This window comes from Cnephaeus nilssonii (assembly GCF_951640355.1).
Source record: "Cnephaeus nilssonii genome assembly, chromosome: 4".
Classification (NCBI taxonomy): domain Eukaryota; kingdom Metazoa; phylum Chordata; class Mammalia; order Chiroptera; family Vespertilionidae; genus Cnephaeus; species Cnephaeus nilssonii.
Genome location: NC_137075.1, coordinates 39,496,464 through 39,523,606, shown reverse-complemented (window position 1 = coordinate 39,523,606; position 27,143 = coordinate 39,496,464). Strand labels below are relative to the sequence as shown.

The 27,143-nt window shown below is 38.1% G+C and overlaps 1 protein-coding gene across 5 annotated transcripts in view; it reads left to right on the top strand.

Annotated features, from left to right (window-relative positions):
• The window catches only part of LOC307098381 (uncharacterized protein), a 183,051-nt gene extending 158,319 nt beyond the window's left edge, over positions 1-24,732 (top strand). For 4 of the 5 annotated variants that reach the window (XM_079769098.1, XM_079769096.1, XM_079769099.1 and 1 more), the window contains one exon: positions 20,073-24,732. In XM_079769098.1, coding sequence (XP_079625224.1) covers positions 20,073-20,252 — 180 coding nt within the window. In that variant the 3' untranslated portion in view covers positions 20,253-24,732. The remainder of the gene's footprint in view (positions 1-20,072) is intronic. The other variant, XR_013813431.1, reaches the window with a different exon arrangement.
• Positions 24,733-27,143: the final 2,411 nt, after the last annotated feature.

Below are 27,143 nucleotides of genomic sequence, written 5' to 3'. Positions count from 1 at the left end.
ATGTAGGTTGTATTTGATTATCAGAAAAAAAAACAGTCACTCTTACAATTGCATCAAAAACATAAAATATCTAGCATAGCTGGTATGGCTCAGTGGTTGAGCATCAACCTATGAACCAGGAGGTAATGGTTCCATTCCAGGTCAGAGCACATGCACATTGCAGCTCAATCCCCAGTAGGGGGCATGCAGGAGGCAGCTGATTGATGATTCTCCTCATTGATGTTTCTATATCTCTCTCCCTCTCCCTTCCTCTCTTAAATCAATAAAAACATATTAGTAAAGTAAAGTATCTAGGAATAAATTTAACTAAGGAGGTAAAAGACCTGTACGCAAAAACTATAAGACATTGAGGGAAGAAATTGAAGAAGATACAAATTAATGGAAAGATATACTGTGCTCATGGATATGAAAAATTAACAGCATTAAATGTTCATACTACCAAAAGTAATATATTAATTCAATGCAAGTCCTATAAAATATAATGGTATTTTTAAGAGAAATAGAACAACAATCCTAAAAGTTACATGAAACCACAAAAGAAAAACACAGAGGTGTCGTACTACCTGATATCAAACTATACTACAAGGGCTATATAGTAATCAAAACAGCATGGTACTGGTTTGAAAACAGACATCTGGATCAGTGGAAAAGAATAAAGAACCCAGAAAAAAACATGCCTATAAGGTCAATTAATCTATGACAAAGGAGGCAAGAATATATAATGGGCTCAAGACAGACTCTTCAATAAATAGTGCTGGGAAAACTGGATAGGCACATGCAGAAAAGTGAAACTAGATCACTTTTTTACATCATATACAAAAATAAACTCAAAATGGATTAGAGACTTAAATGTAAGACCAGAAACAATTAGACTACTAGAAAAAACACACACATAGGCAGTAATCTCTTTGACATTGCTCTTAGTAATATTTTTCAGATATGTCTCCTTAGGCAAAGGATACATACACACACTAAACCATTGGGACTACATTAAACTAAAAAGTTTCTGCACAGCTAATGATACCATCAACAAAATTAAAAGATGAAATACTAAATGGGAGAATGTATTCACCAATTATATATCTGGTAAGGGATTAATATTCAAAATATTCAAAATATATAAGGAACTCATACAATTTAACACCAATAAGCACAAACAATCCAATTAAAATTTTGTCAGAAGACCTGAATAGACATTTCCCCAAAGAGGACATACAGATGGTCAATAGACATAGGAATAGATGCTCAATGTCACTAATCGGCAGGGAAATGCAAATCAAAATTACAAGTAGATATTACTCACAACTGTCAGAATGGCTATCATCAATAAATCAACAAACAACAGGAGTTGGCGAGGATGTGGAGAAAAGGGAACCCTCCTGCACTCTTGGTGGGATTGTAAATTGGTGCAGCCACTATAGAACACAGTTAGGAGGTTTCTCAAAATATTAAAAATAGAAATACCATATGATCCAGCAATTCCACTTCTGAGTCTTCACCCAAAGAAATTTAAAACACTAATTAAAAAAGATATATGCATCCCTATGAGCATTGCAGCATTATTTGTTATAGCCAAGATCACACACACACACACACACACACACACACACACACACACACACACACACAGCATATTATCCACCATAAAAAAAAGAATGAAATCCTGACAGTTTTGACAACATGGTTTGACCTAAATGAAATAAGTCAGATAGAGAAAGGCAAATACCATATCATTTCACTTATATGTGGAATCTAAAATACAAACTAAATTAACAAACAAAACAGAAACAAACTCATAGATACAGAGAACAAATTGGTATTTGCTTGATAGGAGGAGGGTTAGAGGGGTTAGAGACTGGGTGTAATAGGTGAAGAAATTAAGAAATATAGATCGCCAGTTACAAAAACAGTCAAAGAGATATAAAATACAGCAGGGGATATAGTCAATAATATTGTAACAAATATGTATAGTGTCAGATGGGTACTAGATTTGTCAAGATAATCACTTTGTCAGTTATGTAAATGTCCAATAATTATATTTCACACCTGAAACTAATATAATATTGTTTGTCTACTATAGTTAAAAATAAAGAAAACATGTTTTATCTTTGAATTTATAATATAAAAGAAAAATTAATTTTAGTGTGTAATATACAACATAAATTTCTGGAAAATAGCATACCGGACTTTAGGCAAATAATTCTGACTATGATTCTAAAAGTATAGTTTTAGTTGTAAAAATATAAGGGGACACTAGTATTGTATGTGAATCTCTCCCTTCTTAAATGCTTGTGGTCTAACTTCTCCAAATCTATTTTTAAGAGTAGGAGGAGATTGACATTTACCAGCTAGTAAATTCAGAAGCATGTAACTGGGTTTACTCCATAAGTGAATAACTGATATTTGGGTACACTTATCTATCTTTAATTAAACCTGACTAGGATCCAGTTTTATTCCAGTCTTGCATTGAGACTATTTTTCATATTGAAGTAGGTGATACTCATTAAGTTTCCCATACTGCTTTCAGTGAAGCAGCAAGTCTAGTCAATACCCTGTACTTTACAATGGAAGTTTATTTAGTGTGCTGAATAATAATCTAACATCACTTGGCTTCCTGATAAGGTCTTTGATGTTCTTAAATGGAGTTTGATCCCACTCCCAGTTTGATCCCACTTACATCTGTATTACTATTTATGGCAACATAATTCTGGGAAACCTTATTAGAAATCCCTCCCCCTTAAAATTTACACAGAAACATACACATCAAAAAGTTGAGTGCAAAACAAGCATTCATTTTGAATAATGACTAGCAGAGGAATCTCAAGCTTATCTTTAAGCTTATCTCTTTTTACCCATCAGAGAAATCCTAACATATTTCATTTTGTGATCTAACACATACAGACACTCACATTACACTTTCATGCATTTATACAATGTAGTCAATATTGCCTTAGCAAAAGCTAAAATACATGAAGCATCCCATATTATTACCACAGCAGAACAAGTTATCCAAAGTTATAGTTCTCATTTGTTGGTCATTACTTACATGAAACGCTTCAAACTGTAACATCACATTTCTCAAATTTATTCAGAAAAAAATACAAATGTATTAATATATCAGGATCAAGATAATTCGATTGCTTAAATGTAATACTTCAATGCATAATCTATGTTGAAAGCTGTGATGATTGATTTATCATCTGAGTAATTATTGGGCAGACTTAATTATTTTATGTGTATGCAACATATTTAATAAATCTTCCTGTTGCAGTTATACAGGAAACAAAGAATGAACAGTCCTCAAAAATGGAAGCTTACATTATATTTATGGTCTGTTGTTTGGAAACCAATGATTTTTTCTTCTGGGCATTTGACATTGCATCCCACTCCTGACTTCCATGATACATTACTCTCCTGACCTTAATTCTCTGACTGTTATTCTCTGATTACTCTTTGCCATGAGAGTTGGTAACTCCTAAGCATATTTACTAAATTCCTTTCTGTTTTTGCTTTAGGGACTTTATATACCCAGAAGAAAGACTTTACCCACTTTATTTTGTCTGCTCTGGGTTTGATAACTTATCCTCTTGCATTAAGAGCATCAGTTGTCTCCTGAAAAACATCATTTACATTAACTATCAAAACCTAAAGGTGAACATTTCAGAAATTAAACTGGCATGCTTCCTACACCACAATTTGCCATTAATTCTTAATTTTTCCATTATTTTCTATTTTCTTGAGACCTTGCAGTTATTTTCTGCTATCTGATTTTTATCACCACCTGTGTGTTAGATATAACAGAGACCCACATATTCTTTCTGTTTCCATATAACTCAACATAAGTTAGGCTTCAATCATTATCCAGACATGAATAATCACACAGCTTTTAACTTTAGAAAAGGTTTCTTGAATTTCCTCACTCCATGGACTTATATGTTCCTGTAACATTAAGCCTAAATAACTCAGTCTGGCCTTACCAAATTGTTTTCACTCTTTCAGGTCAGTTTTGTTGTCTAATACATACAATTGTGTGTTCTTTTGTATATACAACCCTTCCCCTCCCCTCCCCCACACACATATGCACCTTCTCTTCTCAATTCCAAATCTATTCTCTATTTAACGTCTTCTATTCTTGGTTTATATTATTTTAAGTTGCATTCAGCTTTACATGACATTGCAAAATTAACCTTTCCAATGGGACTGCTAACTCTTCTATTTTTCTTGCACTAAGATAGAACAATGCTTGCCAGGATCAGTACCTACTCTTTATTCTTTATTCAATCAATACTTTTGTTGACTAAACTACATATCTCATGACATAGTTTAGTCAACAAAAGTATCGATTGAATAAAGAGTAGGTACTGAACTTGGCAAGCATGACATAGTTTAGTCAACAAAAGTACTGATTGAATAAAAGCCTAAGTGACCGTTAAGTCTGAACGACCAGATGATAGCTATCATGTGCACTGACCACCAGGGGACAGATGCTCAACCTCCTGCAGGCCCTCCTCCCAGCCGGCTGGCCCCGATCGGGACTGGGTGAGATAGCTCCAATTGGTCCCAATCGCCAGCCAGGCCGAAGGACCCCATGTGTACATGAATTCGTGTGCCTGGCCTCTAGTGTGTGTGTGTGTGTGTGTGTGTGTGTGTGTGTGTGTGTGTGTGTATATATATATATATATATATATATTAATTTTTAAATGTGGACAGGAAGGTTATTAAGACTGTGACAGCATCAGAATAATATTAGAACCTATAAGAGCCCCCTTCTCCCTGTAAGAACCAGAAATCTAAGAGTAAAATGAGAAAAAAATTCAAATAGTTATAATAGCTATCTGCAGGAAATCACGCAACAAACTGTTTGTGATATGAAGCTGAGCAGCCTTAAGAATGCCCAAGCCCAATCTGGGTTAATGAGAGTAGAACCTCAACTTTAGAAATATAATGAACTTAGAAACCAGAAAAGAATCAATTGTGTTGAGATCTGTTTAAAGGAAGATGTGTGAGCAGAAATGGGTTGGTCTGAAAGAAGTCTAAAAAAAGATGAGTTGGGGAATATGAACATTTGTGGGCATTGTCAGAGGGAGAGGGATTCTGAATCTGAAAGGACAGAAGTTTTCTCGGGAAGGAACCATTCTCTGTGCTTTCCCATGTCATTGGGAAAATTTCACTTAGGATTTTCATGAGTTCTAACTCCATGAACTGGAAAGTTTCCATTTGCCCCGCCAGATCCAGTCTCTAACCTACCTTCTGACTTGTTCTATGGCCCCAGACTTCCCTCCTCAGCCCATATATCAGGGCTCCATTAACTCTAACTTCCACTTGGTCTCAGCCAATGAGGTAGGGGGTGGAGTGCACCAACAGAATATTGGAGGGCAGGAGGAGAGTTCAGTGTACAGCCCTCTACCTAAAGCCATAACTTCTGTCAACTGGTCTCTCTTCAAAGGCTTCAGCCCTCGCCAGGTCCTGGTCACAGTCAGTACCCCTGGCCATTTCAGGCCAAGCATTGAAAATACTTAACATTGTGTTAAGACTCCTTGAGTGCTTCTTCTTCCCATCATTATCCCTAGACCTTGACCACACCTGTCTAAATAAACCATCTGCTTTATGTGCCATCTACTTCTTCCTAGGATTCTGACTGATACACAGCACAGTCACCTATTGATGCTTATTAGGATCTTTGGAACTCTGATAATGAAATAGGGGATAGAAAGAAGCATTTCTGTTCAATGGTTTTATATATGTGTATAAAAACATTTGTGTGTGTGTGTGTATTCCTCATTGTAAAATAATGAGCTTTTATTCTAACTTAAAACTCTATCTCTAAAGGGTTTGGCTTGCCTGAATAAATCTTGGGAGAACATGTTCTACTTTGGGAACACTGATAAACTTGAGTGTGGGGTCACTGGGCCTTATGAAATCTCAGATTGAGTGAGAAACAGGCATAGGGATCTTAACTAATTTGAGAATTTTCTAGGAAAATATCAAAGTTGAAGAAGTTTTTGAAGTGTTTGAAGCCAGAAACAAGTTTAGATTTTAATCAAATAGTGGAAATTTTATGATGGAGTTGGGCCAAATTTGGTTTCCTCTGTGGAGAATTACAAGAGCAGTCCTATATTGGAATCTTCTTTAGTTAGATGATCTTCATGTACCCTTGAACTATTGAGTCATTTTTAGATCTCTTATGGGAACATTCTCTTTCACCTTGGGGCCAAGAAACTCTATTTTGATGGCTGCCTAGACATGGTAAAAACAATTCCTAATTTCCAAAAAACAATAAGCAAAAAAATCAACAACCATATATGGGAAAAAAAAACACCAAAAACCTTTACATATGAATAGGCAATGCAGAGGAATGATATGCAAATTACCTTAAACATATAAAAAGTTGCACAAATTTACTCATGAATGAGATCATAGGGCTGAGTGAGAGAATTTATAATATGAGCCTGCAGCATTTAATCACTTTAGAATATAAGAAAATTCTGAATGATTACTAGGTTCATCTCAAAACCAAACCAAATCTCAGAAACTAATTTAAAGAGGCTTCCACTGGCCTACAAAACAATTTAAGTATCAATAAGGAATACTGTGTGAAGACAACTGAAGCATAAAAATATATTTAAATCCATGAGCTCCTAATGACATTAAAACAACTCATTTGTCATAGTTGAAGGATGCCAGGGAAGCATCTCATTATTCTGAAAACTAATAAAAAATGGAAAGAAACAAGAATTTATTCTGCATCCCCTGTATAAAATTATTTAACATGACAAGGAAAGTTTCTCTTGATAGAAGTATCCATCAATAAATTAAGAAGGAATGATAGATTTAGAATATTACTATTTTCAATCCCTAATGCAAACATTAAAAAAGGAAAAATCAGATATAATGTGGCACCTGACAGAAATACACCTAACCACTTATCAAGTATTCTTACTAAAAAAAAAAAAAAATCAAACCTGAATCCAATCAGCCTCTAGATCTAACTAGCACTGTTCAGAAAATACAGGGGACAGAGAAGCATGCCTGCTACATGACACCACAGAAAGTAACCAGCAAAATCCAGACTGTGAAAAACTCTATGGGCTTGCAGAGTATTTAAATATTTTAAAAATATGGCCTAGCAATCCCTCCCCTGGTTCCCAAAAAACAAACAAACTAGGAAACATGTATTTGCAAAGATATATGCACCCCTTTGTTCATTGCAGCATTATTCACGGTGGCTTAGACATGGAAACAACTGAAATGTCCTTCGATAGACAATTGGATAAAGAAAATGTGGTACAGGGGAAAACCAAGATGGCGGCATAAGGTAAACACCTAACTGTTGCCTACCACAACAATTTTGAAACTACAACTGGAAAACAGAGCGCACACCGTCCAGAACCACCGGAAAGCTGGCAGAGTGGAAAACCTACAACTAGAGAAAAACAGAGAGGGGGACGCTGAGCCTCAGGAGCTGTGGAGGTGCGGAGATCCGTGAGCGCGGAAAGGGCGGGCGGCTGAGTACGCGGCAGGCTTGCTCGCAGCGCGCGTGCGCGCGGAGAGGGAGGGCAGCAGACGCTGCGTGGCTAGCTTTCTCGTTTGGGAGAAAAACAAAACCTCCGGTCTGCACTGAAATCCAGCTGCAGTCGGGGAGAAACTGGTCTGTTTGGCAGCGGGCGAGGCTCGAAAGCTGCCTTCTCTCAGAGGCGCGCAGCCATTAATTTGGGCACGGAGAAACCTGCCCTCTTAGGGCAGTGCGGACGGAAACCAAGTTTGTCTGCGCCACCCTGAGACTCCGCCCCATCCAAGCTGAGCACAGCCCTCCCAGTGACTGGATTTCTCGTTCAGGAGAAAAACAAAATCTCCGGTCTGCGCTGAAATCCAGCCCCAGCTGGGGAGAAACTGGTCTGTTAGGCAGCGGGAGAGGCTCGAAACTGCCTTCTCTCAGAGGCGCGCAGCCATTAATTCGGGCACGGAGAAACCGCCCCTCTTAGGGTGGAACAGACGGAAAACCAAAGCTTGTCTGCGCCACCCTGAGATTCCGCCCCATCCAAGCTGAGCACAGAAGCTCTCCCAGCGGAGACACTGCTGATCCTCACAGCCAACTGGCTTGGAGATCAACTCCCGCCAGTGATACCAACAATCCCAACCACTCTGAACTCCAGTTTCTGGGGACACGCGGGGGACCCAGACGCCTATGGTACTCTCGGCCATCGGTTGGAGAGTGAGAGTGACTTTTCTGTCGGTGTGGACGACACCAGATTTCAACCACTCTCATAAGGGACACATTCAAGAGGCAGACTCAGTGAGCACCAAAGCCCTACTGTGTCTCCAGCACAGCAATTCTTCCTTTATAGACACAGCAGGCCCTCACAACCAATTGGACCAGAGGTCAATTCCTCCCAGTGTACCAACAGCAATCAGGGCTTTTAACTACACCAAGACTTTCCACTCAGCCCACAAAGGGGAGTACCAAGAGCGACCACCTAGGGTGATAGGGGAAGCTGAGCTACCGGCCCCTATAGGTCACCGACCACACAAAGCCACTCCATCAACACAGGGAGGCAACCAAAATGTGGAGACATCGCAGTATGTCACAAGTAGGAGAGATAGATGAAAGCAAACTAATGGATGACACAGTGTTCAGAACCATATTTATAAGGTTACTCAAGAATCTTCTAAAAACCGCTGAGAAACTTGAAGAGACCTTCAAGGACCTTAATGAGAATACCAAAAAAATGGAAAAGGACCAGTCAGAAATTATGCATACACTGTCTGAAATAAAGAATATACAGAGTAGACCACCGCACCTGAAGAGTCAAACCAAAGATCTGGAATATGAGGAAGAAAAAAACACCCAACCAGAGAGGCGGAAAGAAAGAAGAATCCAAAAGTGTGAGGATAGCATAAGGAGCCTCCAGGACGGCTTTAAGCGTACCAATATCCGAATTTTTGGGGTGCCAGAAGAGAGAGAGCAAGATACTGAAAACCTATTTGAAGAAATAATAACTGAAAACTTCCCCCACCTGGTGAAAGAAATAGACTTACAAGTTCAGGAAGCGCACAGAACCCCAAACAAGAGGAATCCAAAGAGAACCACACCAAGACACATCATAATTAAAATGCCAAGGGCAAAAGACAAAGAGAGAATCTTACAAGCAGCAAGAGAAAAACAGTTAGTTACCTACAAGGGAGCACCCATACGACTGTCAGCTGATTTCTCAACAGAAACTATGCAGGCCAGAAGGGAGTGGCAAGAAATATTCAAAGTGATGAATAGCAAGAACCTACAACCAAGACTACTCTACGCAGCAAAGTTATCATCCAGAATTGAAGGGCAGATAAAGAGCTTCACAGATAAGAAAAAGCTAAAGGAGTTCATCACCACCAAACCAGTATTATATGAAATGCTGAAAGGTATTCTTTAAAAAGAGGAAAAAGAAGAAAAAAGTAAAGATAAAAATTATGAACAACAAATATCTATCAACAAGTGATTCTAAAAATCAAGTGAATTCAAAATCTGAGGAACAGAAACTGGTGAACATAATAGAATCAGAGGCATAGAATGGGAGTGGATTGATAATTCTCAGGGGTAAAGGGGTGTCTGTGTGGGGGTATGGGAAGAGACTGGACAAAAATCATACACCTATGGATAAGGACAACGGGGGGGGGGGGGGGGGGAGGGAGGGAACCAGGTGATGGGGAGATCTGGGGGGAAAAAAGGAGAAACAATTATAATAATCTGAACAATAAAGATTTATTTAAATTAAAAAAAAGAAAGCAAATGTGGTACATATACACAATGAAATGCTACTCAGCCCTAAGAAAAGATGAACTACTGCCATTTGTGACAACATGGATGGATCCTGAGAATATTATGCTAAGTGAAATAAGCCAGGCAAAAAAATCTAAGAACCATATGATTTCACTCATATGTGGGATATAAAATTAAAACCCATGAACACAACTAGCAGTGTGGTAGTTGCCAGAGGGAAGTGGGGGGTGGGAGGGTAAAGGGAGCCTAATTTATAGTGACAGAAGATGATTTGACTTTAGGTGGTGGGCACATGGTGCAATATACAGATCTTGTAACATAGAAACCCATGATTATATTAACCAGTCACCCCAATAAATTTAATTAAAAAATTAGTTGTCAACACATAAGATTTAGATTATTAGGTGTACCAGTTAATAATGTAGATTTTTTTCAATACATGGAGTTACACATATGTTGATATATATGCGATTTGATATGTATGGTATTTTGTTGTATTGAGAGCAAGCTTCAAAACTTCATATGTCAAATTTGCTGAAGGTGTTAATATCATAGATATTTTTATGCTTAAAAATGTCAAATTTCATGCCCCAAAAAAGAGCATTTGTGGGAAGTTTTAATTCATTATTTTGAAGAAAGTGCTGCTGAATATTTCCGAAGCTTATGGTGAACATGCTCCATCTCAAGACACTTGTGAACGCTGGTTTAAACGATTTGAAAGTGATGATTTCAATGTGAAAGACAAAGAACGTCCAGGTCAACCGAAAAAGTTTGAAGACCAACAATTACAATTATTGAATGAAGATGCATGTCACACTCAAAAACAACTTGCAGAAAGATTAAACATTGCTCAGCAAACAATTTGATTGTTTACAAGTAATGGGAAAGATTTTAAAGGAAGGAAAATGGGTGCCACATCAACTGAACGAAAGACAAATGGAAAACCAAAAAGTAATCAGTAAAATGTTGCTTCAATGGCATGAAAGAAAGTCTTTTTTGCATCGAATTGTGACTGGCAATGAAAAGTGTATTTATTTTGAGAATCCCAAATGCACAAAATCATGGGTTGATCCAGGTCAACCATCAACATCGACTGCAAGGCAAGGCCCAATCGCTTCTGAAAGAAGACAATGCTCTGCGTTTGGTGGGATCAGGAAGTTGTGGTGTATTATGAGCTTCTAAAGCCAGGTGAAACCATTAATACTGATCACTACTAACAACAAATAATCAATTTGAACCACACTTTGATCGTGAAATGACCAGAATTGTGCCAGAAGACACGGCAAAGTAATTTTGCTTCATGATGACGCACCATCACACACTTCAAAACCAGTTAAAGACACGTTAAAAGATCTTGCCTGGGAAGTATTAACCCACCCGCTGTATTCACCAGACCTTGCTCCTTCAGATTACCACTTGTTCCGATCGATGGCATACGCACTTTCTGAGCAGCACTTCAAAACGTATGAAGAAGTGGAAAATTGTTTCTCCGAATGGTTTGCCTCAAAACAAGAAAAGTTCTATAGGGACGGTATCCACAAATTACCTGAAAGATGGGGAAATGTGTAGCTAGCGATGGACATTACTTTGAATAAAGCACTTTTGATGTTTCTCTTGAAATCATTGTGTCTTCTTTGATTACAAAATCCGCCATTATTAACTGGTACACCTAGTATATAACAATCCGTAAGTACAACTTTTATTGAACATTCAAAATAACTACTAACACTGGGCCTTCTATATTGAAAGCAACTTTTACCTTGGGTCAGGTAGCAGTTACATTCTCAAGACAAGCTATGTTCTCTCCAATTTACTATAGACCTCACCAATCTCTCTCTCTCATCGTATTCCTTGAGATCTCCAGATTTGCAGTCTCTGTTTTAAGAGATTTTTGTTATCAATATGATGGCGGAACAATCTGGTAAGTATGCTCTTATTAGACAGTAATTTGTTCATTCAAGTCAAATGATTTATGAGTGTCCATGCTGTATCAGACACTGTACCTAGGACTGGGACACACCACTAAATGAAATAGACAAGCTCCTGGAAATTATGTGCTAGAGTGATGGTAAAGCATTATCTAACTCTTACACTGTGACATCCATTTCTTGGGTCCTATACAGATGGAGCATCACATTTCCAAGATAAATTACTTTGTATTAGTTGCATATTGAATAGTATCATTATATTTTCTCATTTGGTTGACAGCCAATAAAGAACTCTTCCCTCTGCCTTCACACCTTACCACCACATTACTAAAGGACTATTTACAGCAATATTTTACTCACTGTATTATATCCAGTTTATGAAGAAAAAATTGCAAGGCATACTGAACTGCAAAAGAACACCTCCTTCCCTCCCCGCCCCACCTACCCACCCATACACATAATTGGAAGAGACCAAATATCGAACCGGACACTGCAGGGGTGTTCTAAGAAATAATTTAGATATTTATATTGTTCAGCTTTATGTATATCATATTCCTTTTCTGGTTCTCAAACTTTTTTTAAGGTTTTTTTTTGTTTTTTTTTTTGTTTTTTTTTTTTTAGAGCAGTTTTAGGTTCACAGCAAAATGGAGAGGAAGGTACAGCTATTTCCCATATACTCCCTGCCCAAATATATGCACAGCCTGCTCCATTTTCAACATCTCACCAGAGTGGTGCATTTATTACAATTTATGTATTTACATTGACCAACATTACCATTCAAAATTCATAGTTTACCTTAGGGTTCATTCTTGGTGTTGTATATTCTATGGGTTTGGACAAATATATAATGCCACATATTTATCAATATAATAGCATAGAGTATATTCAAGCCCTGAAAACCATCTGTGATATACCAATTCACCTTTCCTCTAACCCCCAACTCCCAGAAACCACTGATATTTTTACTATCTTTATAATTTTGCCTTTTCTAGAATGTCATATATGGCAATATGAATAAAGCTGTATATGTATGTTATGCAATTTTTTTTTTTACTTTCCCCATAGTTCTTGGGTATTCTGCTTTTTTCAATCTGATCCCTTTGCTTTTCAGTTTCGGATGTTAATACTGAGATATCCTCAAGCTTAGGTTTTCTTTCCTCAACCCTATCTACTATTAATAAACTCATCAAAGGCATTCTTCATTTCTGTTAGTGTGTGTTTTGCTTTGTTTTTAATCTGTGGTATTTCTTTTTGGTTCTTTCTTAAATTTTCTATCTTTCTGCTTACATTTCTCATCTGTTCTTGCATGCTGTCTACTTCATCGATTAGTGCCCTTAGCATCCTATATAATAAAGAGGTAATGTGCAAATTGACCGTCACTCCAACACACAAGATGGCCACCACAAGACGGCTGGCAGGGTAGGGCAGTTGTGGGCAATCAGGCCAGCAGGGGAGGGTGGTTGGGAGGGACCAGGCCTGCAGGGGAGGGCTGTTGGGGGTGACCAGGCCTTCAGGGGAGTACAGTTAAGGGTGACCAGGCCAGCAGGGGAGCAGTTAGGCATCCATCAGGCTGGCAGGGGAGTGGTTAGAGGGTGATCAGGCTGGCAGGCAGAAGTGGTTAGGGGCAATCAGGCAGGCAGGCAGGCAGGCAGGCAGGTGAGCAGTTGGGAGCCAGCAGTCCTGGATTGTGAGAGGGATCCCAGATTGGAGAGGGTGCAGGCTGGGCTGAAGGACAGCCCCCCCCATGTGCATGAATTTCATGCACCGGGCCTCTAGTATTATAACTGTTTTAAACTCCCAGTCTGATAATTCCAACATCCCTGCAATGTCTGGTTTTGATGTTTGCTCTCTCTCTTAAATTTTTATTTTTATTTTTATTTATTTATTTTTTCTCTTAAATTTTTGGGGGCAGGTGAGGGCATGAGTGGGGAGTGGGGGGCAATAGGGGGGATAAGGACACATATATAATACCTTAATCAATAAAGAAAAAAATTTAAAAAAACACAAATTGTGGGGGGCAGGCTTGTTGTTCTTTTTGCTTTTTAATATGTCTTATAATTTTTTCTTGATAAGTGGGTATAATGTACTTGAGTAAAAAGAACTGTTGTAAATAGCCTGTTATTAATGTGGTGATCAGGTTGAGGATTGAGGAAAGCGTTCTTTAGCCATGATTAGGCCTCAGTCTCTCAGTGAGCTATGAGCCTATATCTCTGAACTGAGAATTTCACAAGCATGTCTCAGGGATTTCTCTCCCCTCTTAGTTGGGAAAGGATGGCTAGAGTGGGCTAGAATGGAGGACCTCTCCCAGGTCAGTTCAGCTCTGCTAATACTCCCCCTAACCCCCCCCCCCCCCGCCAGGTTAGGCCCTGGTTAATAAGTTTCTCCTAAGGGCAGTCCTTGTTAAGAACAGAGTGCTCTGGCTTATTTCAAAGGTGGTTCCCATCCCCTCCCCCTGCCAGAAGCATGAGAGGATTTTTCTCCACTATTTACTGTGGGAACCTGGTCAGGCTCCTGGAGGCAAATCACACAAAATTGTGCCCTTCCCACCCTCTGCCAGAGTTTTTAACTCAGAGTTGTCAACACTGAGGCTCCAGCAATTCAATTACAGTTCAGATTTTCCTACCTAGCTGGCTCCCACAGTGGTTTCCACTTCTGAGTCACTGCTTCTGTAAATGGTTATTCTCAGTATTCACCTGCTGATATCTCCAGTCTTGGGGGCTTGCCTCTCTTATAGATCCTAGAGAAATCGACTTTTCATTCTGTTCAGCTTTGTGCTTGCTAGGACAGAGTGCTGACTTCCAAGCTCCTTGCATGTGAGACTGGGAACCCTGGTTCTCATTTCTATATCATAGTGTGACATCTACTGACTCTAACCTCAAGTGTGGTTGGGAAAAGGAGTGATCCCTTCATCACAGATTGCTGAAAAGGGAAAATAGTACCAAGTAATCTAAAGTTTGGATAACCAGAAAATTGAGATTTCAGTACCTTCTGAGGAGATGAGGCTCTACTCAGTTTAGGACAAGGTGATTTGAAGGTGATAATATTCATGTGAAAGTATCTCATAGGCAGTTGGGATTATGCATATGGATGCCCATCCTGAGTTGTGCCCTATGTGTGATGGTTAAGAACTGAGGGTCTATTACATGCTACTTAGAGAGAAAGCGAAAAAGAAAAAAATACTGATCCAAATGAGCCAATATCAACATTTTTACTGGCACACAAATGTCTGACCAATACTTAAGTATCTGTTTGTCTTCTTAGTGGGTTAGCTATAGCAGGTTATTAACCCACTAGAGGCCCATTGCAGGAAGATTCCTGCAATAGGGCTTCCTGCGGCAGTCTCCGCTGCCCCGCCTGCTTCCCTCCCTTCTCCCCTGGCCTGCCTGCTTCCCTCCCTTCCCCCCCAGCTCGCCTGCTTCCCTCCCTTCTCCCCTGCCCCGCTTGCTTGCTTCTCTGCAGCTTCGCTCCCTTCTGTAGCGCTTGGCTTCCTTCTACGCTGTCTTCAGTCTTCGCTCTGCGCCTGGATATGCAAATTAACCATCATCTTGGTTGGTTTCATTTGCATACTCGCTCCTGATTGGCTGATGGGTGTGGTTGGTGGGTATGGCTTGTGGGCGTAGCGGAGGTATGGTCAATTTTGCATGTTTCTCTTTTATTAGATAGGATGGTTATCTACCTTGCTTCACAGCTGAGTACTTGTTCCACTGTGCTCCTATCCACCAGATGTTTTTTTCAGGCTAATTAATCCTATAAAATAAAGAGGTGATATGCAAATTGACCCTCATGCCCTCACAAGATGGCTGCCTATGACCAAGCCAGCAGGAAGGTTAGTGAGGGATGACCAAATTACTGAACAAGTAGGCTGCATGGGGCAACCAGGCCAGCAGGGGTGGCAGTTGGGGATGACCAGGCCGGCAGAGGGGGTCAGTTGGGGGTGCCCGAGCCGGCAAGGGGGATCGGGCCTAAACCGGCAGTCTGACATCCCCCGAGGGGTCCAGGATTGGAGAGGGTTCAGGCTGGGCTGAGAGAACCAACCTCCATGAAATTCGTGCACTAGTATTCATATACTCCTAAGCAATATGAAATCCAGTAATAAGTCTGCTTTTAACAAAACCACATAGTGCTTATAAACTAAAAGCAAATAACTTTTGGCTTATTTTTGCTCCTCTCTTTTCGCCCCTCTGGCATGGAAACAGGAGAGTGGGTTTATGAACTGTGTATGAGAGAGAGGAAGGATGGCAGAAGCTAGAATTAATGATAAAGACAGCCAACACAAATGAGGAAGGATGCATGAACAGAAAATAAGTAGAAGATAGAACCAAGCAGGAGAAATTTCATTTTAAACTCTACTTCATCAGGTACTTTCCTTCACCTTCTGGAGTAATATTCTTGCCCTGTGGAGAACAGTGAGGAGAGGTTAACTATAGATATTTACTGTTAATGCTTTACTTCTGCTGTATCATTAAGAGTGATAGAGATATTGCTAGAATTTCAGATTAGGTGCCCATTGTGGCTCATGAATTAAAATAAGGAAAGATCAAGTATGAAAATTTGCTTGATAGAAAAAAAATATCTCAGAAAGGGAGGAGACCATTTCCATGTCCAGACAGTTTGGTGCTGTCTAAGTCAGCACCCACTTTATGTGTTGAATTCGAACCCGAGTATTCATTTAGTCAACTATTACAGGTTTAAAAATTTTCTATGACCTGAAGAAATATGATTCATGGCATCTAATTAAGTAGGGCCCGATGGGCAGAATGCTGAGTTTATGAAAGTGTGTTCCTTGTACATGGGCCTTTGTCCATTGTACCATCATTTCTCTCAACTTCCTGCATCCTGAAGCTCAAACTCTCAGCCCTGCTTTTTGGATAAAGACTGAGCACTTGTCTAGCAGGCAAGACTCTCCAGAGGCTTGATTTTTTCCTCTGCCTCTTTATCTTCCATTTACAAATTTTGAGCTTATCCACGCTCAACTACTTATATCTCTTTCTTTTCAACCTCTTACTATTTGGTCAACTAGCTGTCTCAGCTGCAATCCTCATTACCTGGGCCCACCTATGTTCTCCACTTCTTCCGTGAAGCCTTTCCTGAGTCTCCACCTGAATATAATGTCTTCCTCCTCTGAAAGAACTTGTTGGGTATCTGAAATTTTTTACACACATCTTGTGTTTCTCTTAATACCAGTAAATTTTGTGTACGTCTATAAGGTGTCCCTCAAACTATAATATTGTTTCTCTCACGGCAATAAATATTTGTTATAGGGCATCATACTCAGGCCCTAGAGCTCTGGGAAAGGGTCTAACTTGGGCATAGGTTAGTGATACCTCCTACTCTCAAGTTTGATTTTTGCAATGTACAGCCCAAGGGCAATATCTTCTTTATGCCAGGCAGGTGCTTGTATGTGTGTCTATTATTTTTCATCTTCACACTCCTAAGAGGTGGGCGGTCTTCTGTGTTTATAAATCTCAAAACTTAGAAGTCAAATAAGCTACTCAAAGTCATGTGCACATAAATATCTGAGCCTGGTCTCTATCCCAGCCTCACCAGCCTCCATATTCTACTTGCTTTCCATTGTGCCCTGATATTCTTCTTGGTTTTTCATAAGTGGACATTTATGTTTAACAAACAGAATCATTTTATAAATTTTGTTTTCAATTACAGTTTGTATTCAATATTATTTTGTATTAATTTCAGGTGTTAGAGAATCATATACCTTACCTTACAAAGTTATCCCACCAATAGTTCCAGTGCCCAGCTGGCACTGAACATGGTTATTACAATATTACTGACTATATTCCTATGCTGTATTTACATTCCTGTGACTGTTTTGTTTAACTACCAATTTGTACTTCTCAATCCCTTCACCTTGTTTACCTAGTCCCTCATGCCCCCTCCTCTATGGCAACCGTCAGTCTGTTCTCTGCATCTACTAGTATGAGTCTGTTTCTATTTTCTTTGTACACGGAATAATTTCTTTATACAGAACGTATGTCTGAGTTATTTCTTTTAAATACAGAAGCCCAACTTCTCTCTGCCTACCACATGTCCCAACTCTTTCTCTTTCTCTCCCTTCCTCTCCCTCTCCTCTGCACACCCACCCCATTCTGATGTACATGTCTGTTTTGCATGTGGTGGAGGTTGCTGTGTGCTTAATACAAATTTGGAAGTCCTGCAGCTGACTCCGTGGACTTCAGAGGTAAAACAATAAGATCCTTGATAGTAGTTGGCTGCAGCCTTTCCTACACAATCCCCTAAACTAAGACCACTGAGACCCTCAAAGCCATTGTTCAAAGGTCACTCACACCAATGATCTATACCAAAGGAAGGGGCTCTCTTTAAAATGTGACAAACTTTTTGTACACAAACATGCTCCAAAGATGTTTTGGTGACAAATAGGAGTGAACTTAGCAAATCACTGTATCTATTCCTAAAATTAATCTCTGACCCAAACCTTAAGGCTTGTACTGTCACCATGTGAAAAAATATTAAAATATGCACATGCACAGTTTCACTATTCCTCTTGCCCAGGAGGACAGTATTATAAAAATGTTTAAAAATGCAGTTTTTCCTTAGTTTGCATTCTACTTCTACTACATACTTACTGTCTGATCTTGCCTCAATGCTATTTTCCATAAAATGTGAATGATATTACCTATTTAGGGTTATTGGAATTGGATTAAATCAAGACAATGCATTTCTCAGAATAAGTGCCCCAAATATTAGCCATTATTTATTATTACTTTGCAAAACTTTATGGTGATGGTTGAATCATGATGAGAACAAGAGGAGAATTGAAGAGGCTAAATGAGGCTAAGTTAATTTATATTATTTAAGTTGGGGTAAAATTTATATCACATAAAATTCACTATGTTAACCATTTTGAAATGTATAACTCAGTGGCTTTTAGTATAAATTACAATGTTTTACACAAGGCACCAATAGAATTGTCTAGTTTCAGAACTTTTTATTCACCACAAAATGAAACCCATACCCATTAAGCAGTCAGACCCCATTTCTCCCTCAGTCCCAGGCCCTGGCAACCAGTGATCTGCTTTTTGTCTCTGTTGATATGCCTAATTCTGTCTATTTCATTCCAATGAAATCAGATAAAATATGGCCTTTTCTGTGGCTTTTTTCACTTAGTATAATGTTTTCAAGTTTTGTTCATATTGTAACATGTATCAGTACTTCATTCCCTTTTATGGCTGAATAATATTCCATTGTATGGATACATGATATTATGTTTATCCATTAATCAGTTGATGGAGAAAGATTAGTTTCCACCTAAATGACAGCCTTGCCTGAAAAACAATGACTAAACTGTGGGACAATGGAACAAGTAGATTGCATTTTGGCTATTGTGATTGTCCATCCTTTAATCTTCAACCTATTTGTGTTTTTAGATCTAATGTGAGTCTGTTATAGACACCCTATAGTTTGACCAAGTTTTTTATCCATTCTATGATAAAAGTCAATAATGGTCACAAGTCAATTAAATAGCACAGAGCTTTCTTACTGAAATTTAAGCTATTTTTTATTGAGTATTACTCTGGCTGTGGTAAGTTTTTTATTAGATTTCAGAGACCCTATCATTGCTTTTGTGAAAGGAGAATTTGGAGCTCCATAATACACCCATTTTTGCTGATGCTACAAGGTCAATTGATTTGCATTTTAAAAGGAGTGGAGATTTGAAGAGCATAGTTGGAGGTTCCACAGGAAAATGAGAACAGAGAAATTGGAGAATGTGAGAGGGGTCCTCGAGACCTCTCCCAGGTTTGATGATTCTCTAGGAATACTCAGCATGTAGTTTTACTAGTGGTGATAATTTTTACACTGAAAATACACAAAGCAAATCAGAAAAGTAAAGGCACATGGGCAAACTTCAGAGGAAACCAGGAATAAGCTGTAAAGGGTCTTGCATGAATGGAATCAAACAGGGTGCACTCATTCTTCCACTGACAAATTGTGGCAATACATTAATAGTGACAAGCTCATTAGGAACTCAGTGCCTGGAATTTTTACTGGGGGCTAGGCACATAGGAAACTTCCAACTGGTACATAACAAAATTCTAGACTAGCCAAAAAAAAAAAAAGTTGATGTTCAATATAACTCACATTGCTGCTACAAACACTTCCAGCATAGTGAGCCATTCTTATCAGTAATAGTGGTAGGAACCAAGGTTGCAAATATCAGCTAACCTTGCAAGCAGGTCTTGATACAATAGCAGTATCAAGCCTCCTATGTCAAGCATTTTTTACACAAGATACTTGCCACGTGGTAATGAACTCTGGGACATAGTAAGTAAAAGAGATTCTTAGGAAACTTGGTAGTGTATTTTGTGATGTAATTTTTCCTTCTTTTTTTTTTTTTTCTTTACCAGGGGATTTTGCTAAAGACTTGCAAGTTCATGGTAACCATAAAGAAAATCTATAGTGGATACACAAAAGAGAAAGAAACAAATCTGAGGATAACACTAAAGAAAGTCATTAGACTACAAAGAAAGAGATCAAAAGAAGAAAGGAACAGAGGAACTACTAAACAGCCAGAAACCAATGAATAAAATGGCAAGAGTAAATATCTATCAATTACTTTAAATATAAATGTACTAAATTCTTCCATTAAAAAGACACAGAATGGCTGAAAAATAAAAACCATCAGGACCCATCTATATGCCACCTATGAGAGACTGACTTCATGTAAGGACACAAACAGACTGAAAGTGAAGGGATACAAAAAGATATTCCATGCAAATGGGAACAAAAACAGAGCTGGGGCATCTATGCTAATATCAAGATATATAGACTGTATATAAAGACTGTGAAGAGAGAAAAGGAGGTCATTGCATAATTATAAAAGGGGTCAATCCAACAAAAATATATAACATTGGTAAATATTTATGCAGCTAACATAAGATGAACTAATATATAAGCAAATATTACCAAGCCTAAATAGAGAAATAGATAGTGATACCATAATAGTAGGGGCTTTTCATACCCCACTTTCATCACAGGATAGATCACCTGGACAAAAAATAAACGGAAAACATTAGCTTTAACCAATGCATCAGACTAGGCAGAATATATATTCTCAAATACACATGGAACATTCTCTTAGACAGATTATATGTTAAGCCCCAAACAAGTCATGATTAATTTATGAAGGTTGAAATCATAAACAAAGTTTCCAACCACACTGGTATAAATTAAGGAATCAATTAAAAGAAGAAAACTGGAAAATTTACAAATATGTAGAAATCAAATCATGCCAACAAACAACCAATGGGTCAAAGAACTTAAAAGAGAGATAAAAATATTTTAAAAAACATGAAAATGAAAATACAATATACCAAACTTAGGAGATGCAGTTGATGTGGTTTTAACAGGAATGTTCATAATAATAAGTGCCTAAATAAGAAACAAGAAATATCTTACACAAACAACCTAACACCTCAAAGAACTAAAACAGAAGAGCAAATGAAGTTCAGAGTTAGTACAAGAAGGGAATAACAAAGATCAGAGTGGTGATGAATGAAATAGACTAAAATGACAATAGAAAATATCAATGAAACTAAAAACTGGCTTTTTGAAAAAATAAACAAAGTGACAAAGCTTTATATAGATTCAGCAATCAAAAAGAGAGAAAACTTAAATAAAATCAGAAATTAGGAGATGTACTACTGACATTACAGAATTAGAAATAATTATAAGATACTATGAAAAAGTACATGCTCACAATTGCATAATCTAGAAAAAATGAAAAATTCCTAGAAATGTATAACTTACCAGGACTGAGTCATGAAGAAGTACAAAATGTGAACAAACCAATTAATAGTAATCAAATACCTCCCAATAAAGAAAAGTCCAGCATCAGACTACTTCACTGGTGAATTATAAATACCAGATATTTATAGAAGAATTAATACCAATCTTTCTCAAATTTTTCTAAAAAATAAAGGAGGAGGGAACACTTCCAAACTCATTATAGGAGGCCAGCATTACCCTGATATCTAAACCAGACAAGGATACCACAAAGAAAAGTACAGGTCCACTTCTCTGATGAATATAGATGCAACATTTGTCTATAAAATATTAGCAAACCAAATTCAATAATATGTGGATAGGATTATACACCATAATCAAGTGAGATTTATTTCAGGGGTACAAGGATGGTTCAACATCGACAAATCAATCACTGTGATGCACTACAATAAATTAAAGGATAAAAATCATATGATCATCTCAATGGATGCACGAAAAGCATATGAAAAAATTCAACCATTTATTATAAAAAAAAGACAACCTCCTAATAAAGTGGGTAAAGAAGAAACATACCCTCAACATAATAAAGGTCATATATGACAAACCCATAGCTAACATCATACTCAAATGTGAAAAGCTGAAAGCTTTTAACATAAGTTTAGGAACAAACTAGGATGCACAATATGCCACTGTTATTCCATATAGTATTGGATGTCCTAGCCAGGGCAATTAGAAAAGAAATAGAATCATTCAAATCAGGAAAGAGGAAGTAAAATTGTTGCTATTTGTAGATGACATGATATTATGTATGGAAAATCCTAAAGACTCAACCCAAATCTGTTGGAGCTAATCAACAAATTCAGTGAATTTGTAAGATACAAATAATACACAGACAGCTATTGCATTTCTATACTCTAATAACAAGCTTTCAGAAAGAAAAATTAAGAAAATAATCCCATTTTCAATTTTATCAAAAACAATAAAATACCTGGGAATAAATTTAATCAAGAAAGTGAAAGAAATACCTATACACTGAAAGCTACAAGACATTGATGAAAGAAATTAGAGAATACACAAATAAATAGGAAGATATCTGTGCTCATGGGGATTAATATTGTTAAACTGTCTATATTATCAAAAGCAATGTACAGGTTTAATGCAATCCCTATTATAATTTCAGTGGCATTTTTCACAGAAATAGAACAATCATAACATTTGTATAGAACAACAAAAGAGCCCAAATAGCCAAAGTAATCTTGAGAAAGAACAAAACTATAGGCATCATGCTACCTGATTTCAAACTATATTACAAACCTAGAGTAATCAAAACAGGATGAAAATGACATAAAAACAAAAACATAAATGAATAGACTAGAGAGCCTGGAAATAAACCCATACATATGTGATCAATTAATTTATGACAAATGAGTCAAGAATATACAGTGGGGAAAGGGCAGTCTCTTTTTTATTTTTAATAATTCTTTATTGTTGAAAGTATTACATATGTCCCCTAAGGACAGTCTTTTCAATAAATGTTGTTGGAAATATTGGCCATGCAAAAGAATGAGATGATGACTGTCTTATACCATATATAAAGATGAACTCAAAATGGATTAAAGATTTGAACATAAGACCATAAAACTCCTAGAAGAAACATAGGAGGTAAACTCTTCCACATCGGTCTTGGTGATGATTTTTTTTGGATTTGACACCCAAAGCAAAGGAACAAAGGCAAAAATAAACAGGTTTTCTTCCCTGTAAAGCAAATAAATTATAAAAAATTTAAAGACAATCTACCTAATGGGACAAATATTTGCAAGTTAGATCTGATAAGAGGCTAATATCTAATATAAATAACTCATATAACTCAATCTCAGAAAAACAGTCCAATAAAAAAAATGGGCAGAGAATCTGAATAGACATTTTTCTAAAGAAGACATACAGAGGGGGGCCAACATGTACATGAAAAGATGTTCAACTTCACTAATCATCAGGGAAATGTAAATCAAAAACTCCTTATACCTGTTAGAATGGCTATTACCAAAAACAAGAAATAAGTGTTGGGGAGGATGTAGAGAAAAGGCCACTATTAGTAGGCAAGTACACACTATAGGTGTGAATGTAAATTGGTGCAGCCACTATAGAAAACAGTATGAAACTTTCCTTAAAAAGTTGAAATAGATCTAGCAATTCTAGTTCTGGGTATTTCTCTGAAGAAAATGAAAATGCTAACTTGAAAAGAAATATGTACTCTCTTCTGTTTGTTGTACCACTGTTTACATTAGCCAAGATATGAAAATAACTTCAGTGTTGATCAATGAATGAATGGGTAAAGAAATTGTGGAATATTATAATGGCATATTTTTCAGACATTAAAAAGAAGGAAATCTTGCCATTTACAATAACATGAAGGGACCTTGCAGGCTAAGTGAAGTAAGTTAGAGAAAAACCAATACTGCATATTATCACTTATACTAGAGTCCCAGTGCACAAAATTCATGCCCTCGCGGGGGAGGTGCAGGGGGGGGCGGGAAGAGATCCCTCAGCCCGGCCTGTGCCCTCTCGCAGTTCAGGAGCCCTCAGGGGATGTCCTACTGACAGCTTAGGGGAGTGGGCCTAAGCTGGCAGTCGGACATTCTTAGTGCTGCCGAAGAGGCAGGGAAGGCTCTGAGTCCGACTTCTGGCTGAGCTGTGCTCCCCCTGTGGGAGTGCACTGTCCACCAGGGGGCAGCTCCTGCATTGAGCGGGATTGGGCCAAAACCGGCTCTCCAACATCCTCCAAGGGATCCCGGATTGCGAGAGGGTGAAGGCAACCTGGGGAGGGACTGCAGAAGGGCTTCAGAGTGTGTCCAGCCTGTCTTGCTCAGTCCTAATCGGCCAGACCCCAGCAGCAAGCTAACCTACTGGTCAGAGCGTCTGCCCCCTGGTGGTCAGTGCACATCATAGCAACTGGTTGACTGTTCAACTGTCTGCCTCCGGTAGTCAGTGCACGTCATAGCGAGTGGTTGAGCAGTCTTAGCATATCATTAGCATATTACGCTTTGATTGGTTGAACAGACTACCAGACGACTGGACACTTAGCATATTAGGCTTTTATTATATAGGATGTGAAATCTAAAAAAAGACGGAAGATGAGCAAAAGTGAAGGGGATCAGAAAGTACAAAAACTTTCAATTATAAATAAGTCATGGCAATGTTTGTACAGCATGGTGACTATAATTAATAATATTTAATGTATATTTAAAAGACCTTAAATGTTCTCATCACAATAAAATAAATGTAACTACATATGGTGACAGATGTTAATTAGACTTACTTTTGTGATCATTTCTCAATATATTCAAATCATCATGTTGTATATTAAATACAGTCACTTTGGGGATTGGACATCTATGTCAGAATTTTGCAGGGACACAATTCAGTTTGTAACACTATGCCATATCTATCACATTGTATCCATTGTATTCATACCCCCAAAATCTGCAGAAGGTGGGAATTCTAGTGGGTAAGCAAGGTTAACTATCATTGTTTTTTTTATCTTATCATATTTTCCTTCTTATTGAATATTTTTGTCTGAAACTCCTCTCATGGTTAATTTAAATATTTGAAAGTGATTATGTGAGCCACCAGCTCTTTTCAACATTCTCAGAAAAAACACACCACCACACAGAATCTTACTACTTATTTTAGTTAGAACTGTCATTTTGAAACCAGCCCATATTCAAAAACTAGGTTGAATAAATTCACTATTTTTAGAGTCAAAATTATGAAAATGATTATCTCATTTTAAAAGAATTTATAAAACTCTTTAAGTTTTAATCTGTACAACTTCAAGTTTTATAAATTACTTTATACATGAATGAATGAATGAATAAATAATACAGTAATCTCCCCTCACCCCTTATCTGAGGGGGATATGTCCTAAGATCCCCCAATGGAGGCCTGAAACTGTAGATAGTGCTAAAAATTATATTTACTATATTTTTCCCTATACATACATACATATACTTTATGGCTTCTCTTCAGCATATGCGAATTGCCAGCATCACTGTTCTTGTGCTTTGGAGACATCCTATATAACAAAAGGGTAATATGCAAATTGACACTAATGGCTGAATGACCAGGAATGACCGGTCGCTATGACAAGCACTGACCACCAGGGGGCAGACGCTCAATGCAGGAGCTGTCCCCTGGTGGTCAGTGCACTCCCACAGTGGGAGCTCTGCTAAGCCACAAGCCAGGCTGACAGCTGCAAACGCAGTGGCAGTGGCAGGAGCCTCTCCTGCCTCCTCAGCAGCACTAAGGATGTCCGACTGATGGCTTAGGGAGTGGGCCTAAGCCATCAGTTGGACATCCCCCGAGGGCTCCCAGGCTGTCAGAGGGCACAGGTTGGGCTGAGGGACACCCCCCCCCCCCGCAAGTGCACGAATTTTCATGCACCAGGCCTCTAGTTATTAAATAAAATAAGAGTTACTTAAACACAAGCACTGTGATATCTTGGTAGTTCATCTGATAAGACTAACAAACAGGTAGTATTTACAGTGTGGACAAAGAGATGGTTCACATCCAGGGCAGTACGGAACTAGACAGCACAAGTTTTCATCATGCTACTCAGAATGGCATGCAGTTAAAACTTATGAATTGTTTATTTCTGAAATTTTCATTAATATTTTCAGACCACAGTTTATCATAGGTAACTGGAACAATGGAAAGCAACACTGCAGATAAGGGGGAACTACTGTATTTCTCTTTCTTACAATGCAACCTAAATGCAATTATGCTCATGGGGGCAAATAGAAAAGAATTACAGATTCAAGTTAAATACTCACATCCAAAGTAGCAGTTGGCATTTTCAGGCAGTTTTTTACAAGAGTAACAGAATTCTGAGAGTCTGTCTTGACTTCCAGATGAGAGAAGAGATGTGCTATGTGGTACAGTGGATTCAGGCCTGAGCTTCATGCTTCTACCCATTCTCAGGATATGCCAGGCAGTTGCCGATTTTGTTATAACACAGTTAATTAGAACCCTGAACGATTTATATATATATATATATATATATATATATATATATATATATATATATATATATAATTATATATATATAATTTCAGAGAGGAAAGAAGAGGGAGAGAGAGATAAATATATCAATAATGAGAGAGAATCATCCATAGGCTGCCTCTTGCATGTCCCCTAATGAGGATCAATCCCACAACCCAGGCGTGTGCCCTCACCGGAAACCATGACCTTCTGGTTCATAGATCGATGCTCAATCACTGAGCCATCATGGCCAGGCAGCACCCCAAACAATTTTAATTGGCTTTGTTTGCCTTGTCTAATTTTCTTTTGGGGTTCATCACTACAACTGTTTCAGAAGTGAAATAAATTGTCACTGAGGTTCTCAGCGCAGTAGGACACTATTGATATGGTTATTCATAGACATCTTAGCCTCTGGAATTGAGCAGTGCATGCGTCTCTTTGTTTTGTTTTCATTTTAAGTAGGTTTATACAAAGTGTTAATATTCAGGGTATTTCAGAGCACCTTATAATTCTAATCAGATTTTTAGCAACTGGTTTTAAAGTGTTTCTTGAGTATTTTTCTCATAGTGATTTTCAGGCAAAAGTGTTACTGGGTGATTAAGGTTTTAATCTGATGAAACTGTTTATCCGTAAGAGCCTGAGACTTCAGTCCATGG